Source organism: Diachasma alloeum, unplaced genomic scaffold (genome assembly GCF_001412515.2).
Source record: "Diachasma alloeum isolate Michigan unplaced genomic scaffold, Dall2.0 Dall_scaffold_00430, whole genome shotgun sequence".
NCBI lineage: Eukaryota > Metazoa > Arthropoda > Insecta > Hymenoptera > Braconidae > Diachasma > Diachasma alloeum.
Window position 1 is genome coordinate 87624 of NW_021680569.1, and position 13964 is coordinate 101587.

Sequence of the window (13964 nt, forward strand, 5' to 3'; positions counted from 1 at the left end):
TCGGTTCACTGGAGAATGTACCCCGCAGCATAGGAGTGGTTTTGACGGGAATAAAAATAGTATTCGTCTCAGTTGACAGGTCAATTTTTCTACTATTTGAACAAAATAAATATTTTCCCGGTCAGTGACAATTCATCGAATTGATGATTCACAGAATTCTGACTGTGAGGCGTGGAGTTCTTCATAATATTTCCATGAAGATGTCATGATTCTTGTCAAGAATACAATATGACATAGGTGTTTGTCGCATGATGTGCGACCGAGGTACTTTTCGGCAAGAAAAAAAATCCTCATTTCGTAGGGTGTCGGCGTTTTTAGGTTCTTCTCGTTTGGGAGTCATCGCACCACCACGTCCTCGCCGTGACTCCTGGGTAATGCTAAGTGTGGTTGCATCCGTGTGGTTAGAGTTTTGGGAATTCCATCTCGGTCACTGAGAGAATCAATTTGCAGGATGAGAATTAAAATACGGTAATTCAATGAAAGGTCATAATCTACACATTTACTGTATTTTGCATGGGAAATATGATAAATTTATGGGAAGTATCAAGTATGATTCAAAAAAGACGGGCATTCGCACCTCTAGATCTACTTCACTATCAATTTCTAGATATTCAGTAGACTTTATTAGCCTTCTTGGTTCAATCCAGTAACGTTTGGAGCGCTGGGAAGGTAGGGTTGTGACCGTTGGAGGTTAGGGAGTAGGCGACATAAGTCCAATTCATTCAGCCATTCTTTATTTTCAATTTTGAACGATAAGTTAGAAAAAAGTGGATTATGTTGAGTCCTTCTGCTTAGATAGATCGCAAAAATGACAGTGTATGCAAGTTTCATCGTTTCCATCACTACAGCCCTCTCAGTAATTCAGGGACTCGTTGCTGATGAGATTTTGGGCTGTGGTGGGTTCATCAAGAGTCACGCGAGCATCGATTACTCGAAAGTTCACATAAAACTGTAAGTGTAGTCTTATTTCGGAGTTTGTTTAAAATTCACAGGAGTTCAATGCCCCTCCTATGTCATGACACTCCGAAATGATTACTCATATGAAAAAAAAAGAATTATTTAAGTAGATGACGTCCTGTCATCTTTGGACACGCAATCGAGCCTCTCAATTATCATTTTTACCTCAAAATTAGTACATGTCATTTGAATCATTCCAAATAACGAAACATACATTAACTCGAAAATTTTCTAGTGGAACTCTTCTATTTTTTGAAAATATACATTCACTGATTTGTAAAAAAAATTGCAACTGAGATTAATGATATTAAAAAGTTTTCAATTCAATAATATTCAATGAAAATCTGTAAAATTTGTCATTTCTGAACTCACTATTAAAATCAAAATAGAGGATTTTAAATTCTCATTCATTTTTTACATATACATTCACTCATTTATTAAATGATTTCTTTAAAAAAAAGCTACACAAAATCCGGAAGTTTGAAGGACCAAACAGAATGTGCCCCGAACAATGGTTACTACTTTCTCCCCCTGTACGACAAGGGGGAGTACATCCTCAAGGTAATTTCCACGCACACCCAGTAAACAGTGATCCGAAAGTTTGCCATAAAGAAGGCTATTTTGCCGATAAATTGCGGCAAATTGTCGAGTTTTGCTGTCTGGGCAGCCATTCAAGGCCCCTCGCAATCCACTTACTCTAACCCAATATCTCTAATCAGGTTGTCCCACCTCGAGGCTGGAGTTTCGAACCCACAGAGATTTCCCTCGATGTGGATGGTAGCACGGACATTTGTAGTCAAGGTAAAGACATAAACTTCACGTTCAAGGGTTTCGGGATAGCCGGGAGGGTTACAAGCTCCCAATCAAGCCCTCAGTCCCAGGGCCCAGCAGGAGTGACCGTGGTCCTCTACAAGAACAAAATCCACAATGAAAACTCGATTGGCACCACGACCACCTCCAAGGGGGGAGTATTCTCCTTCACCCCAATTCAACCTGGAAAGTACACTCTAGTTGCCTCCCATCCTGTCTGGAGGATGGAGAAGAACACGGTAGAAGTGACCGTTACGGAGGGAAACACTGAACTCCCTGACAACAGTCTAACCGTCTTCGGGTACGACGTGAATGGTCGAGTCATGAGTGAAGACAATCAACCAGTCTCAGGGGTCTCCTTCGTCCTCTTCGGAGCGGGTGCCGTCGAAGACTGCACAACAGTCCCCCAATCAATGGAAATATCAAGCGACCCCAAGTGGGTAGAGCCCCTCTGTTACGTTAAATCAGACCCCTCAGGAAAATTCACATTTCCAGCTCTAACCAACGGTAACTACCGCCTGATCCCTCATTACTCCGCTCCCCAGACAAAATTCCACGTTCAACCTGCTGAGCTGACCTTCACCGTTGACCACGACAGCGTGGCTCTCCCCCAAGACTTCAGGGTAACTGGTTTCACAGTCAGTGGAATAGTCCTTCTATCACCCTCAAAAGACAAAATCCCCCTTCCAAATGCGAAAGTCTTCATCTCTGGAAAGCAAGTTGCTACGACCGACAAAAATGGCCATTATTCAATCGATAAAATGAAGACAGGTCAATATTCTCTGAAGATAGAAGCACCTGACGTTAAGTTCGACGAAGTGAACGTCAAAATCTCTGCAAGCTCCCCAGAACTTCCAACTTCCTCTCCAAGTTTCTACAAAGTATGTGGAACAGTCACGCTATCAGCTAAAGGGACTCTCCATCATCGTAAAGTGATCATCGAAAATGCAGCAGCTACGTTCCACAGGGAGATCGATACAAACCCCAAGACCGGTGACTACTGCCTCTACTTACCCCCAGGAAAGTATCAATTTAGTGTTGAAGTTAATACTGAGGAGAAAACCAAAGGACTCCAGTTTTTCCCACTGCAGCAGACGATCGATGTCTCTGGCAAACCCATCAACAACGTCAACTTCCTTCAACTTAAAGCGACCTTATCAGGCTCCATCAAATGCCTGAGTACAGAGTCGAGTTGCAACCAAGCCTTCGTCACCCTTAAAGTCCTAGATGGACTCACAGTAAAGACAATCCAAGCGCAGAACGGAAATTACGAGTTCAGTGAAGTCCTTCCAGGTCACTACGAGGTCCTCATCGACACCGACGTCTTCTGCTGGGAGAGTCCCACGCAACAGATCTCCGTGACATCCGAGAAAGCAACAGTTCCACCATTCAAACAAACCGGGTTCACAGTCACCTTCATCTCCTCCCACGACTCAGCAGTGGAGTTCTTCGACCCTGGAAAGTCCAAAAAAATAGCCCTCACTCTGCCCATGGGCAGCACCAGACACTGCGTCTCAAGTCCAGGAATCTACAAGTTCATCCCCAAGAGCTGTCACGTTTATGCTAAAGAGTTTTACACCTGGGACACGACAAACCAGAGTCCAATAATCCTCACGTCCAATGAACACAGGCACAGGGGTAAAATCGTCGTTCCTTCGTCGTCGTCCGAGGTAGGCGAAGTCGACATTAAAGTGAAGATCGAGGCTGGCGAGAAGACCATTCACTCACCAGTGAAGTTCTCGAGAACGAAGGACAGTTATCAATACGTCTTCGAGTTCAATGCGAATGTTGATACAACTTACGTGATCACCCCCCAGTCCGATATAATTCTGTTTTCCCCTCCGTCGCTGAAGATCACAGGGACTAATGACTGTAACAACGAGGCAGCTACCTTCAACGGACAAGTCGGGAGGATCATCGAGGGCAAGATATCGCCCGCTCTCGAAGGGGTGACGATTAAAATATTCGGAAAGGACAAGGAGGCACCTGTGCACACTTTGGTAACTCAACAGGACGGCAATTACAGGATTGGTCCTCTGGATGGAAGCATGGAGTACACGGTGACAGCTGAAAAGTCGGGTTTTTCGATAACCCAACATCGTGACGCCGATGGGGTCTTCTATGCGGAGAAGCTTGCTGAAGTGGTGGTCGACGTTGTCGATCAGGCAGACGAGTTGCCTCTTCAAGGGGTTTTGCTGTCGTTATCTGGTGGACAGGGGGGCTACAGGAAGAACAGTATGACTGGTAATGAAGGACGATTGGTGTTCAATTCTTTGTCCTCTGGGGAGTACTACCTTCGAGCTATGATGAAGGAGTACAGGTTCGATCCCCCATCGAAGATAATTAAAGTGTCTGAGGGTGCTACTGAGCAGATTAAGCTGATGGCTAAGAGAGTTGCCTTCAGTGCTCATGGAATGGTGACTTCGTTGAATGGAGAGCCTGAGCCTGGGCTGATTGTCGAGGCCCAAGGGGGGTCTGGCAGTCCCAAGAATTCCCCATCGAGCTCTTGTGATTCTCTGCAGGAGGAAGCTACGACTGAGGAGAGTGGCAGATTCAGGATAAGAGGACTCGAGCCAGGTTGTCATTATGTTGTCAAGCTGAAGGACAATGAGTTCCAGACTAATTCGAGGGTGTACAGAGCATCTCCTGAGGGGATTGATGTTGAGGTTGTTGATAGGGATATTGAGGGACTGAGGTTTATCGCATTTCATCCCATCCCTAGGACTGATGTGTCTGTTCATGTGGTTGCTGATCAGGTTGAACACTATAAGGGATTGAAAGTGAAACTGTGCAGGGAGGACCAGCCTGATTCACCCATTCATTCGGTTAGGATCGATCCGCAACAGGCTAGTAAATTTAATAGTTACAGCAATCCTGGGTTCTTGATGCACTTTCCTCCTCTGCAATCCAATGGAAAGAAATATTTCGTGCAGCTGGAGTCTTCTCTCTCGCCTGCTCTTTACAAATACAAAGTCATTCCGAGTTATTTCGAAGCGAATACCTCGTTCAAGGCGTTGACTTTGAGTTTCAAGGCTGAACGGAGAATGGATCATGGGGAGATGAACCAGAGTTCCATGATTGCTCTGCCTTTTATCATGATCGTGGCTATTGCGTTCTTGAATAGGGAGAAGTTGTGGAGCTGGTTGAATGTCAGGGTTGAACAGTGGTCGAAGGCCGGACCTGTGCAGAGGAGTCCAGTCGCTCAGAGCATTCCCATTGATCCCAGGACTGATGACATTATTGTGGAGCAGATCATGAATATCAATAAGAGGAAGACTAAACCGAGGAAGACGTAATTGGGGGGTTTTTAGGGGAATTGTGGGCGCGTGTTTTGAGTAATTTTTTTAGTCGATATAATTGTAAATACAAATTGAGATTTGTACATCTGTAATTGATTCAGTGGTGAGGAGAATAAATTTGTCTGGGGTCATTTACTTCTGGAAGGGGTGGAAATGATTTATATAATTTTTTGAGAGTATAGAGCGCATGTTTGGAGTAACGGATTTATTTGAATGTAAATACAAATTGAGATTTGCAAAACTGTAGTTGATTGTTAATTCGTGAAAGTAAAGTCACACTGAAGATCATTCTTTGCAGTTGTTACATGATGAAGTATTGCTGGAAGAAGATTAATTGATTAATTTTTAATTGCGAATTTCAGTTGGTATTTTTGGTACGACTTACATCAGGGAAAGTATTGAAGAAGCATTTGGACATGTGGTAAGCCAGGTCGCATTGATCTCCGTCCGCATTTATCTCTGAAATGCAAAAGGAAAATTAATTTCATTTCTCTGGACTCGTTTAAATATTTTTACGCAGCAATTTGATGATTCGGAAGTGAAAAATGCTCATTCTTTAGTTCTTAATTATCTAGGGGCGATAATTTTCTTACTGATATCCTTGCAAGTCACTCCAAGCTGTTTCGCCATGTCCTTCATATCTGGTGGAGCAACCTTGACCAATTGCTCGAAGTTCAGCCCCTTCTTCGAGATCTGAAAGACAAATTTGGTGATTTATTCTGAAAATCATTCTTGGGGGAATTAATTATCTAATTCCGTCAATCACCAGCCCGAATTGCGCAAATAGGCACTTCAGGTAACACTTCAAGTTGTCGTCCTCAGCGAAGTCACCCTTTCCGGCCCGTTCAATGAGATCTGAGAGAAAAATTCAAGCCCCTATTGTACTCGAATACGATGATTGCACGTGGATATATTAAACCATTTTTTTGAAAATCTATTTACCAACAGTGGTACCCGTCTCTTCAATGCACACCTTGCGAATATCTCCGGCAACTTCTTGAAATTCTTTCGGAATTGGCTGAAGAGAATAATATATTTTCGCGTTATTTTGTTATTGAATTCATCGATGAAGTCAATAATTCATTTATTTTTTTTTTCTCTCTGTAAAAAAAATGGGAAAAGCTAGCGCATTCACTAGAAATTTTTATTGAATCTCTATTTATTTTATCTTCCAATTTAAAAAGCCAATTAGTTCTTCATGGACTTGACAAATTAAAAATTTACATCGAGAAATTTCTGCAGAAAATATTTCAATAGAATAAATTTTATAGAATGATCAAATTCTATTGATTTTTATTTTTGTAGAACACGGAAATTTTTTAAAAAACTAATAGTATTTGCTTTTGCTTTTCAATCAAATTTTGTTCTGCGCTCTTCCAAATGAAATTTAAAATTCTCATAGATTGTATTACCCACCCCAGCAGAAATGTAGCCCATCAGGCACAACAAGACGACAGCACTCAGCATATACTTGACCATTTTGATTAAATTGACAAACAAGTAGTGAATACTTCAACTGTCAGAGACAAACTGACACACTGCGATCGATCCCAGTATTTTATACCCAAAGCATCATAATTGATTCATGGAAATCGCGAGAATTCAGAGAATCAACATTCGATGTTATTGATATTACGAGCTAATTCGAGAAATACAACTTGGACAAAAAAACTAATTATCAAGGTGACGCGGGTCACATTTTTTCTCCAACTCCAGACGCACTTTTCCAACTCTTCCGAGCTGCTATTATCCTCCACTACAATTAACATTCAATATTTTTCCAATTATCGATAGTGTCCAGGGGGAATTATCATAGGTAACTATCATGTATGACACTCAATATTTTTTTTATTAAAGTCAATAGTAATATTCCATCAAACGTACAGGTTTCATCGAAAAAATGTTTACGTGATTGTTACTTTTTGATATCAATAGTAGATACATTAGTTGAGTATTCGGCGAGTTACTTCGTAATTGTGCTTCATTAATGATCACATTGAAGATGATTACACGGTTTTTTCGAGTTTTTTTGGCAGTTAGAATAAATAGTAAGTCTGAAAAAATGAGGATTGAATTATTAATCAAAATGTAAAGCAGATCCATTGAAAAGAAAATGATTTTTAATATTTTTTACTCACCCTTGGGGATAGTTTTGCATAACACATGTTGAAGGTGTATGCATACTGACAGTTGTCTCCATTAGCTGAGGAATGAGAAGTCATGATGATTAGTAACGTGAGTTAGCAGAGGAATTGGTGAAAAAATGGGCAACTGAAGAGGAAATAATAAAAAACAATAAATACCCAAGTATTTACCGATCTCCTTGCACTCTCTGATTGCGGTTTGCACTTCAGCTCTGTAGGCTGGTATTCTCTGGAAGAATGTCAGCATTCCGTTGAGACTAAGCTCTCGTTTATCATCGACTAGGCCAAATTGTTCCCAGAGGCAGTACATGTAACACTGAAAATATTGTTAATTCTTCTTAATAAATGAGACACAAAACTAAATTTAATTGAAGGGCGGGTATTTACTGTGATGAAAGTTATTTAGTTATTTATTATTTAGTCGAAAAACAAAAGTATTCGGGTTTTAAGGGGGAGCACGCAAAAATATCATAAATTGAAAATTCATCATTTTTAATTCTCTATTAATTAATTGAAATAAGTGATTACCTTTAAGGGTGTTGAGTCCGGCCACTGTCCACTCCTGACAGCTTCAATGTCAGCTGTGAATCATTATTCTTGCATTTATTAATTTTGATTAATGTAGAACTATCAATTAGCAGAAACAAGTGATGGGGTGTTGCGATAAAAAATTGTAGAAAATACCAGGAAGATATGATAATGCAATGATTACCTGTAGCCACGCCTGTTTGCGTTTGACATGCATTGACAACACTTGCTGCCAGTGCAATCATCTCATCTGAGACGAAATCGGGGCGTCCAACCGGCTGAATTAAAAACGAGAATTATTATGCAAAATATACTAGCGAATTTTGACATCTTTATTCGTCCTCTTCTCATTCAGAGATGAAGAAAAAATATAATGAAATGTCCTTCGTAATTAGTGAAAATTAATTTCAATGTCGATTGAACGTAATAGTTTTGTTATAAATATGAAAATACCTCGGAAGATTTTTCTTATAGTCAATTAATTTTCCACTCAAATCACAAAATAGCAAGAAGAAATCAAGTTTTATTCAACTACTTGATAATTTCGCATTTATCTCGAAAAGTAATTGTTTCAGAAGAAAAAGTCAAAATACTTTTTTGTAGTTGATGGAATTTCCCACAAGAATGTTCTTGTAACATTTTCCCCTACAATCACTCGTTGAGATATTTCCACAATTAACAAGTGGGAAAAAATTCATCTGTCCTTTTTCATCACAAATCATTCATAAACATTCAATTTCCGGTTTATCACTCACCCCAGATAGTCCAATTGACACCTGAAGAAGCAGACACAGTATCCCAACGAACTTCTTCATCTCAAAGTAAATCCAAAATATTTAATTGACGAAAAAAATTCCACCTCTTGAGCGCAGAAAAACAAAAATACTCCAGCAATCCTATCGAGTACAAATCCCCCGCAAAACTGCTGTCAATTCGATGAAGCGAGTAGTCTAGGGTGTCAATGATCCGGGTTGATTGTCCCTTATTTTCAATTCATGATGGCCTATATAATATTCATTGAACAATTACTAATGCCTGTGGTACACGGGTACCTATGCATCAAATGGATTAAATTTTCTGGAGGTACTTGTTACCAGAGGGATATGAGAGGGGGAATTGATGTACGAATTATTCTATCTCTCGCGTTTACATGCATTTGGGGTCTCGGATGGTAACTGGATGGTCCAGACGATACGCCCTGGAGATCCAGGCATGCGCGAAAAAAATCGATTCATTAATTACACTGTTCGAAAAAAATAGAAATTTCATTGACAATTGAATTTTTAATTTCAGGAGAGCGACATTAAAGTCGATTTAGGGTAAAATCGTGAATTATATTTCAATTAATTCACCTGAATTTTTCTGAGTTCTATCAATTTTCACGGAATAATTGAGCTGAAATTCACAGAAATTTGGAATTTTTAATGAAAAAACTGTTTAAAGTTTCAGCCAAAAATTATTAACGGCATATCTCCCCCACAGGATATTTTTTTTCCATTCTCCAACTAATTCTCTTGATTTTTTGCATTCATAAATAATCAACAGTTTATTGAATTCATTTTTACACTCTTTGAATTATGTAAATCAACATTTACTTTACAATTCTCTGTTCTAGTAAATAAATATCTTATGCAAAGTATTTTGATATCTGTCGGCTAAATGATAAATAAATGACTTCGTCATGCCTCTGAACTCAGAGAAATTAATACAACAGGTGAATTAGAGTTACAGATAAATTATTCCTTTCTTTGGTTTGAATGATGTTCTGTGCGTGATTAACATACGCACTGTAGTTAATTATTCAAAGCAATGGATGTTGCGTTATGGAATCGTGAACGTCTTGGTTAACTGGTTTTCTGATTATTTTTTTTCTTAAAGATCACGGATGTAACGATTGTTTAGCACAGCTGATGAATTCTAACAATTTACGATAGTTCGAGAGGGTTGGGAGATCCATCAAAATGCATCCTTGATATTTTGGAACTGCCGGACTGCCAGGTCGACGGGAAGATCGAAGTGAATTGTTGTTAGACGATCGAGTGCATGAAATGCATCTTGAAATCCTAGAACATGACGTAAAATTAACAATATTAATAATTCACTAGTGAAGTGGTAGTTTTTTTTAAACATCGACTAATATTAGTAGCAATAAATTGAATAAGAAATGCGTTGACATGTGAATAATTTCAGAATTATTGAAATTAATTAATCAGTTTCTGATTAAATTTGTTGAAATCTGGAAGTGTGACTTCACTCAGTTATATTTTAATAATTAACTATTTTTATTTAATGATGACCTTTACCTGTTTTCACAACATAACTCCAAGACATGTAGTGGTTCTCCAATAAATACTGACACTGAAGGATAAGCCGCAGCCAGGGAACCAGTTTTTTAGCACTAGAAAAAAATCACAAAATTCGATAATTGCTTAATTTATTCCATTGGACTGTAGTATGATATTATTTTATTCAAGAAAATGGTGAGATACTTCAATTTGATGAAAATTGAAGTGACGATTAGCTCATAATTCTTCAATTTTTGATTATGAATCATTAAAAAATTCTATTTGATGTTTTTGATTTAAATAATTCTAAAAATTTGAACAAAGTCGATGAATTTTCAGGTTTTTATTGAAAACTGGCAACAAATAATCCAATCTTTTGTGGGAACAGTGAATATTTACGTAAAATTGTTCATGAAACACAAACTTTGTTGAAAATTGACGGCTGATGGCCTTGAAGAGTGGATTTTTTTCTTTCTACATGAAAATTGAGTTTAATGTAAAAAATATCGAGTCAGTTCTCATTTTTTCCGATAAATTTACTAAAATATTAATTGTTCTGAGGTATTTAACATAACTTTTCAATAAAAATCCGAAAATTCTTGTCCTTCACCTCAAATTTCAATTAAAAATCTCCAAAACATTACAATCACGTATTCTTCTCCCAAAAAAACTCACTTCAAAGCTGCACAGATGAAAGCCTTGAAGTGCGAATTATAACTCCGTTTATACTGCGAATGGCTAGCCACGATATTCCCCACAGTGGTAAGGAGACTCTGCTTCGGTGAGACAGTTCTCTCGTTGACCAGAGCAAGGTTGAAGCTCTGCGACAGTTTCTGAGCAGGACTGGAGTTGTACCTGTGTCCATTCTTGAACTCGTAGTACTTGATGATGAGCTCCCAGGGGTGCATCTGATCGACAGTGAGGCTTCTCCTCTGTGGAAAGCAACCCACGAAGGGTACGACACTGTTGGAACGAACATCCGAGCTCAGTCCATGTGCCATCAGGTCTCTGATGCACACAGCCAGGTGTTTTCTCACTGCGGACGTCATTTTGGCGTTCGTGTGCTGCCTCGGGGACTCGGAATCGGACGCGTAGAGGTCGATGTCATCGTCGTCATCGTTGTCGTGTGGGTCTGAGTGACTCTCCTCGCTCTCAGCCGCAATCTCCAGGACATGTTCAATGGCGATGTCCAGACGAGTCCTCAAGTCTCTCCAGGTGGTTTTACTGTCCTTTTTCCCTCGAGTTCTCTCACTGCTGCAGCCTAGTTGGGACATCAAGTAGATGTGGAGAAGAGTTATGACTTTTCGCACTGTGTTCAGGGTTTTTGTGTGACTGTCGTCATTTCTGTCCATCAGGGGAATCTGGCGTTTGGATTTTTGCGAGGGCTTTAGTCCTGTTGTGTGGACGGGACAAGCGCAGGTGCAGGCTAGACTCTCCGGGCTCACCTCACCCTGGAGGTAGTGGATGAAACGTTCTAGGTCTGCTACTTGCGTCTTCAGCTGGTTCACCAGCTGTTCTTTCATTTTTAGGGGGCTGACTATTTCGTTTATCGCGTGGTCCACCTGCCAGCGGAGGTCGTCCAGGGGGAGCTTGCACAGGTCGTCTACTTCGAAGTTTAGTTTTTCTTTCAAGTGGTCTGTGATGGGGACAAATTGATTTGAAACGTGTAAAACATGGTTGATAAATTCAATTAATTTATTCGTTGAGAGTAACTTCAAGAGAAAATGTCAAGACTTTTTTTTATAAGTTATTTGACTTTTAAAAAAAACTGTTCGAGGAAATAATTTATGATTTGAAAATTTATGGGAAGATACGTTTTGACAAATAAAATTAAATATTCTTGTTTAATATGAAATTATCTTGTTAAGAGTTTAGTTCTCCACGAAAATTTCTAGACAATTAATCTCAAATTCTTCAACTCACTGATTATCATGTTTTGACGTTCTAAAATCACACTTTGTGGCAAGTCCTGGCCGTCAGTTTCATACGCGTACTTCTCAAGGTCCTCTAGTTGAACCTTCAACTGCTCGATCAATTCTCGTTGCTTGGACTTTTGCAGGGCTATCTTGGACTCCACTTCTTCATCGTAACCACTGCATCCATTCTGAAAAATAAATGAAATATTCAGTGAAGTGGTGGTTAGTTGGTCCCTCTGGGCTTAATAAATTGGGATTGAGCTCATCCTTTACATTTTCACACAGAGAAATCGACGAAGAAGAGGATCTATTCCTCAATGCAACTGTATTAGGAACATCTGGGATTCCCCTGAATGCAAATTCCTCGAGCTCCTTCAGGAGTTTTTCCTTCTCATCTGTGGGCGCATCCACAATTTGTCGCAGGCGAAATTGCACCTGAACATTGTGTAAACAATTAATCGTCCGATTTTTTCATAGAATCATCACAATTCTTGCAAATAATGGGAGTTAATTTATTGTTAAAATATTCTACCTGTGCAAAATGCGTAGTTAATGCTATTAGCGAAGAGTTGAGCATTTCCTGTTCCTCCTCGAGCAACTTAAGCCTGTCCATATTGTAAGAAATACTGCCAAATTCACCAGATGTTAGTACCCCATCCTCTACATTAGTCCCTCATACTCATGCATCAATAGGGGCGAGTGGGGCAAAATGGGCACTTGATTTTTTTGGAATGCTAATGACTTGTTAAATTTCTGATGAAATGAGATAATTTTTTTTTATCGCTTTCAGGAGAAAATTGATATTTCAAGGATATTTTTTTGATAATTTTTGGGAAAGGGACACGGAATTTAATATAAAAGGAAAAGAATAATGAAATGTTTAGATTTCTCTGGCAATTCAATGAAACTCCAAATTTTTGAGCAGGAAAAATTGAACATTTAGAATTAAATGACGCGGAATTTTCAATTAAATTGAGAATTCAACGAAATATTTATCTGAATTTTCAGAAATTCAGTTTCCATTGATTTTTTCATAAAATGTCAAATTTCCAATGAAGAAATTTCTTAAATTTTCAATCAAACTATAATGTAATACAAATTTCCAAAAAGTGTACTGGAAATTTCAGTACATTTTAAAGTAATTAGTGAAAAATTGGAATTTCATGGACAGTTGACTGCTAAATTTCAGGCGAGTGACATTGATTTCGATTTAGAGGACAAAAAAAATAAAACTTGAAATATTGAGCAGCAAGAAGACGAGAATTTCCGTATTTACTCGAAATTTCATTCAAAACATGAACATTCAGTATCAAATTACACTGAATTTTCAATTAAATTTTCCATACAATTTTGAATTTTCAATGACGAAATTCCTTGAAATTCCAGTGACACGAAACTTTGAAAAAAAATTCCCATTTTGCCTCAGCTTCCCCCGCCCTGCGCTACCCGTAACCCACCTTTCCATATTGTCAGAACACTTGTAGTCATCAGTGAAGTCACTGTCCCCATCATTGGCTCCAACTGGAGCCCATCTCTCCCCGGATGGTCTCTCATTTTCATCAGACGTGTCGAACTCGTCGCTCTTGCCGTAGTCTTCGTCTTGCGTTGCCTAAAAATCATCAACAAACCTCGAAAGCCCAAATCTCCAACAAGAAACTCAATTCATTTCTCCACTGGAGTCAAAAAATCGTCCCCACAAAATCAAAACAAAAATTGATCGAAGAAAATATTCGACTCCTCATTGTTTACATCCATTAATTTACTCGAATTAAATGATTATTACCATGATTGTCCTTAGGTTATGTCCCACATCAGCTCCCAGATCAGGTCCTTCACCTTCTCCTCCCAACAGTCGTCAAATTCCCTTCAACCCCACTAAATCCTGATGCCCCATGACGATCTGACGTCAGAGTTATGTCTCCTAGGAACACCAGCAAATTCTAATGAACTACCTGATCCCCGAGAATAAAATATCGTATCACAGCTGGTGCAAGACACCTGACATCAATAATAAAACTGGCGCCA

The 13964-nt window shown here is 39.2% G+C and overlaps 4 protein-coding genes across 5 annotated transcripts; 1 reads left to right on the plus strand and 3 right to left on the minus strand.

Annotated features, from left to right (window-relative positions):
* The first annotated feature begins 663 nt into the window (after positions 1–663).
* On the plus strand, positions 664–5312 carry LOC107042206 (nodal modulator 3). Its single transcript, XM_015263130.1, has 3 exons — positions 664–951; positions 1419–1518; positions 1677–5312. Exons 1-3 carry the CDS (start codon positions 809–811, stop codon positions 5061–5063), a joined length of 3630 nt encoding a protein of 1209 aa, XP_015118616.1. The 5' UTR covers positions 664–808; the 3' UTR covers positions 5064–5312.
* On the minus strand, positions 5255–6609 carry LOC107042207 (general odorant-binding protein 83a). The gene is made up of 6 exons (XM_015263131.2): positions 6483–6609; positions 6009–6084; positions 5833–5921; positions 5660–5759; positions 5452–5525; positions 5255–5385 (listed from the first exon to the last, which is right to left on the minus strand). Exons 1-6 carry the CDS (start codon positions 6543–6545, stop codon positions 5368–5370), a joined length of 420 nt encoding a protein of 139 aa, XP_015118617.1. The 5' UTR covers positions 6546–6609; the 3' UTR covers positions 5255–5367.
* Positions 6610–6894: 285 nt separating this feature from the next.
* LOC107042210 (pheromone-binding protein-related protein 6) lies at positions 6895–8897 on the minus strand. 2 transcript variants are annotated; one of them, XM_015263138.1, is made up of 6 exons: positions 8494–8897; positions 7923–8016; positions 7739–7791; positions 7382–7526; positions 7205–7269; positions 6895–7120 (listed from the first exon to the last, which is right to left on the minus strand). In XM_015263138.1, exons 1-6 carry the CDS (start codon positions 8551–8553, stop codon positions 7103–7105), a joined length of 435 nt encoding a protein of 144 aa, XP_015118624.1. In that variant the 5' UTR covers positions 8554–8897; the 3' UTR covers positions 6895–7102. The 2 variants fall into 2 exon arrangements, with proteins under 2 accessions (XP_015118624.1, XP_015118623.1); XM_015263137.1 differs by having other exon boundaries at positions 7370–7526.
* Positions 8898–9210: 313 nt separating this feature from the next.
* Positions 9211–13942, minus strand: LOC107042208 (RUN domain-containing protein 1). The gene is made up of 8 exons (XM_015263132.2): positions 13723–13942; positions 13397–13548; positions 12472–12565; positions 12213–12374; positions 11947–12127; positions 10699–11659; positions 10042–10136; positions 9211–9801 (listed from the first exon to the last, which is right to left on the minus strand). The coding sequence occupies exons 1-8, from the start codon at positions 13723–13725 to the stop codon at positions 9695–9697; spliced, it is 1755 nt and encodes a 584-aa protein (XP_015118618.1). The 5' UTR covers positions 13726–13942; the 3' UTR covers positions 9211–9694.
* Positions 13943–13964: the final 22 nt, after the last annotated feature.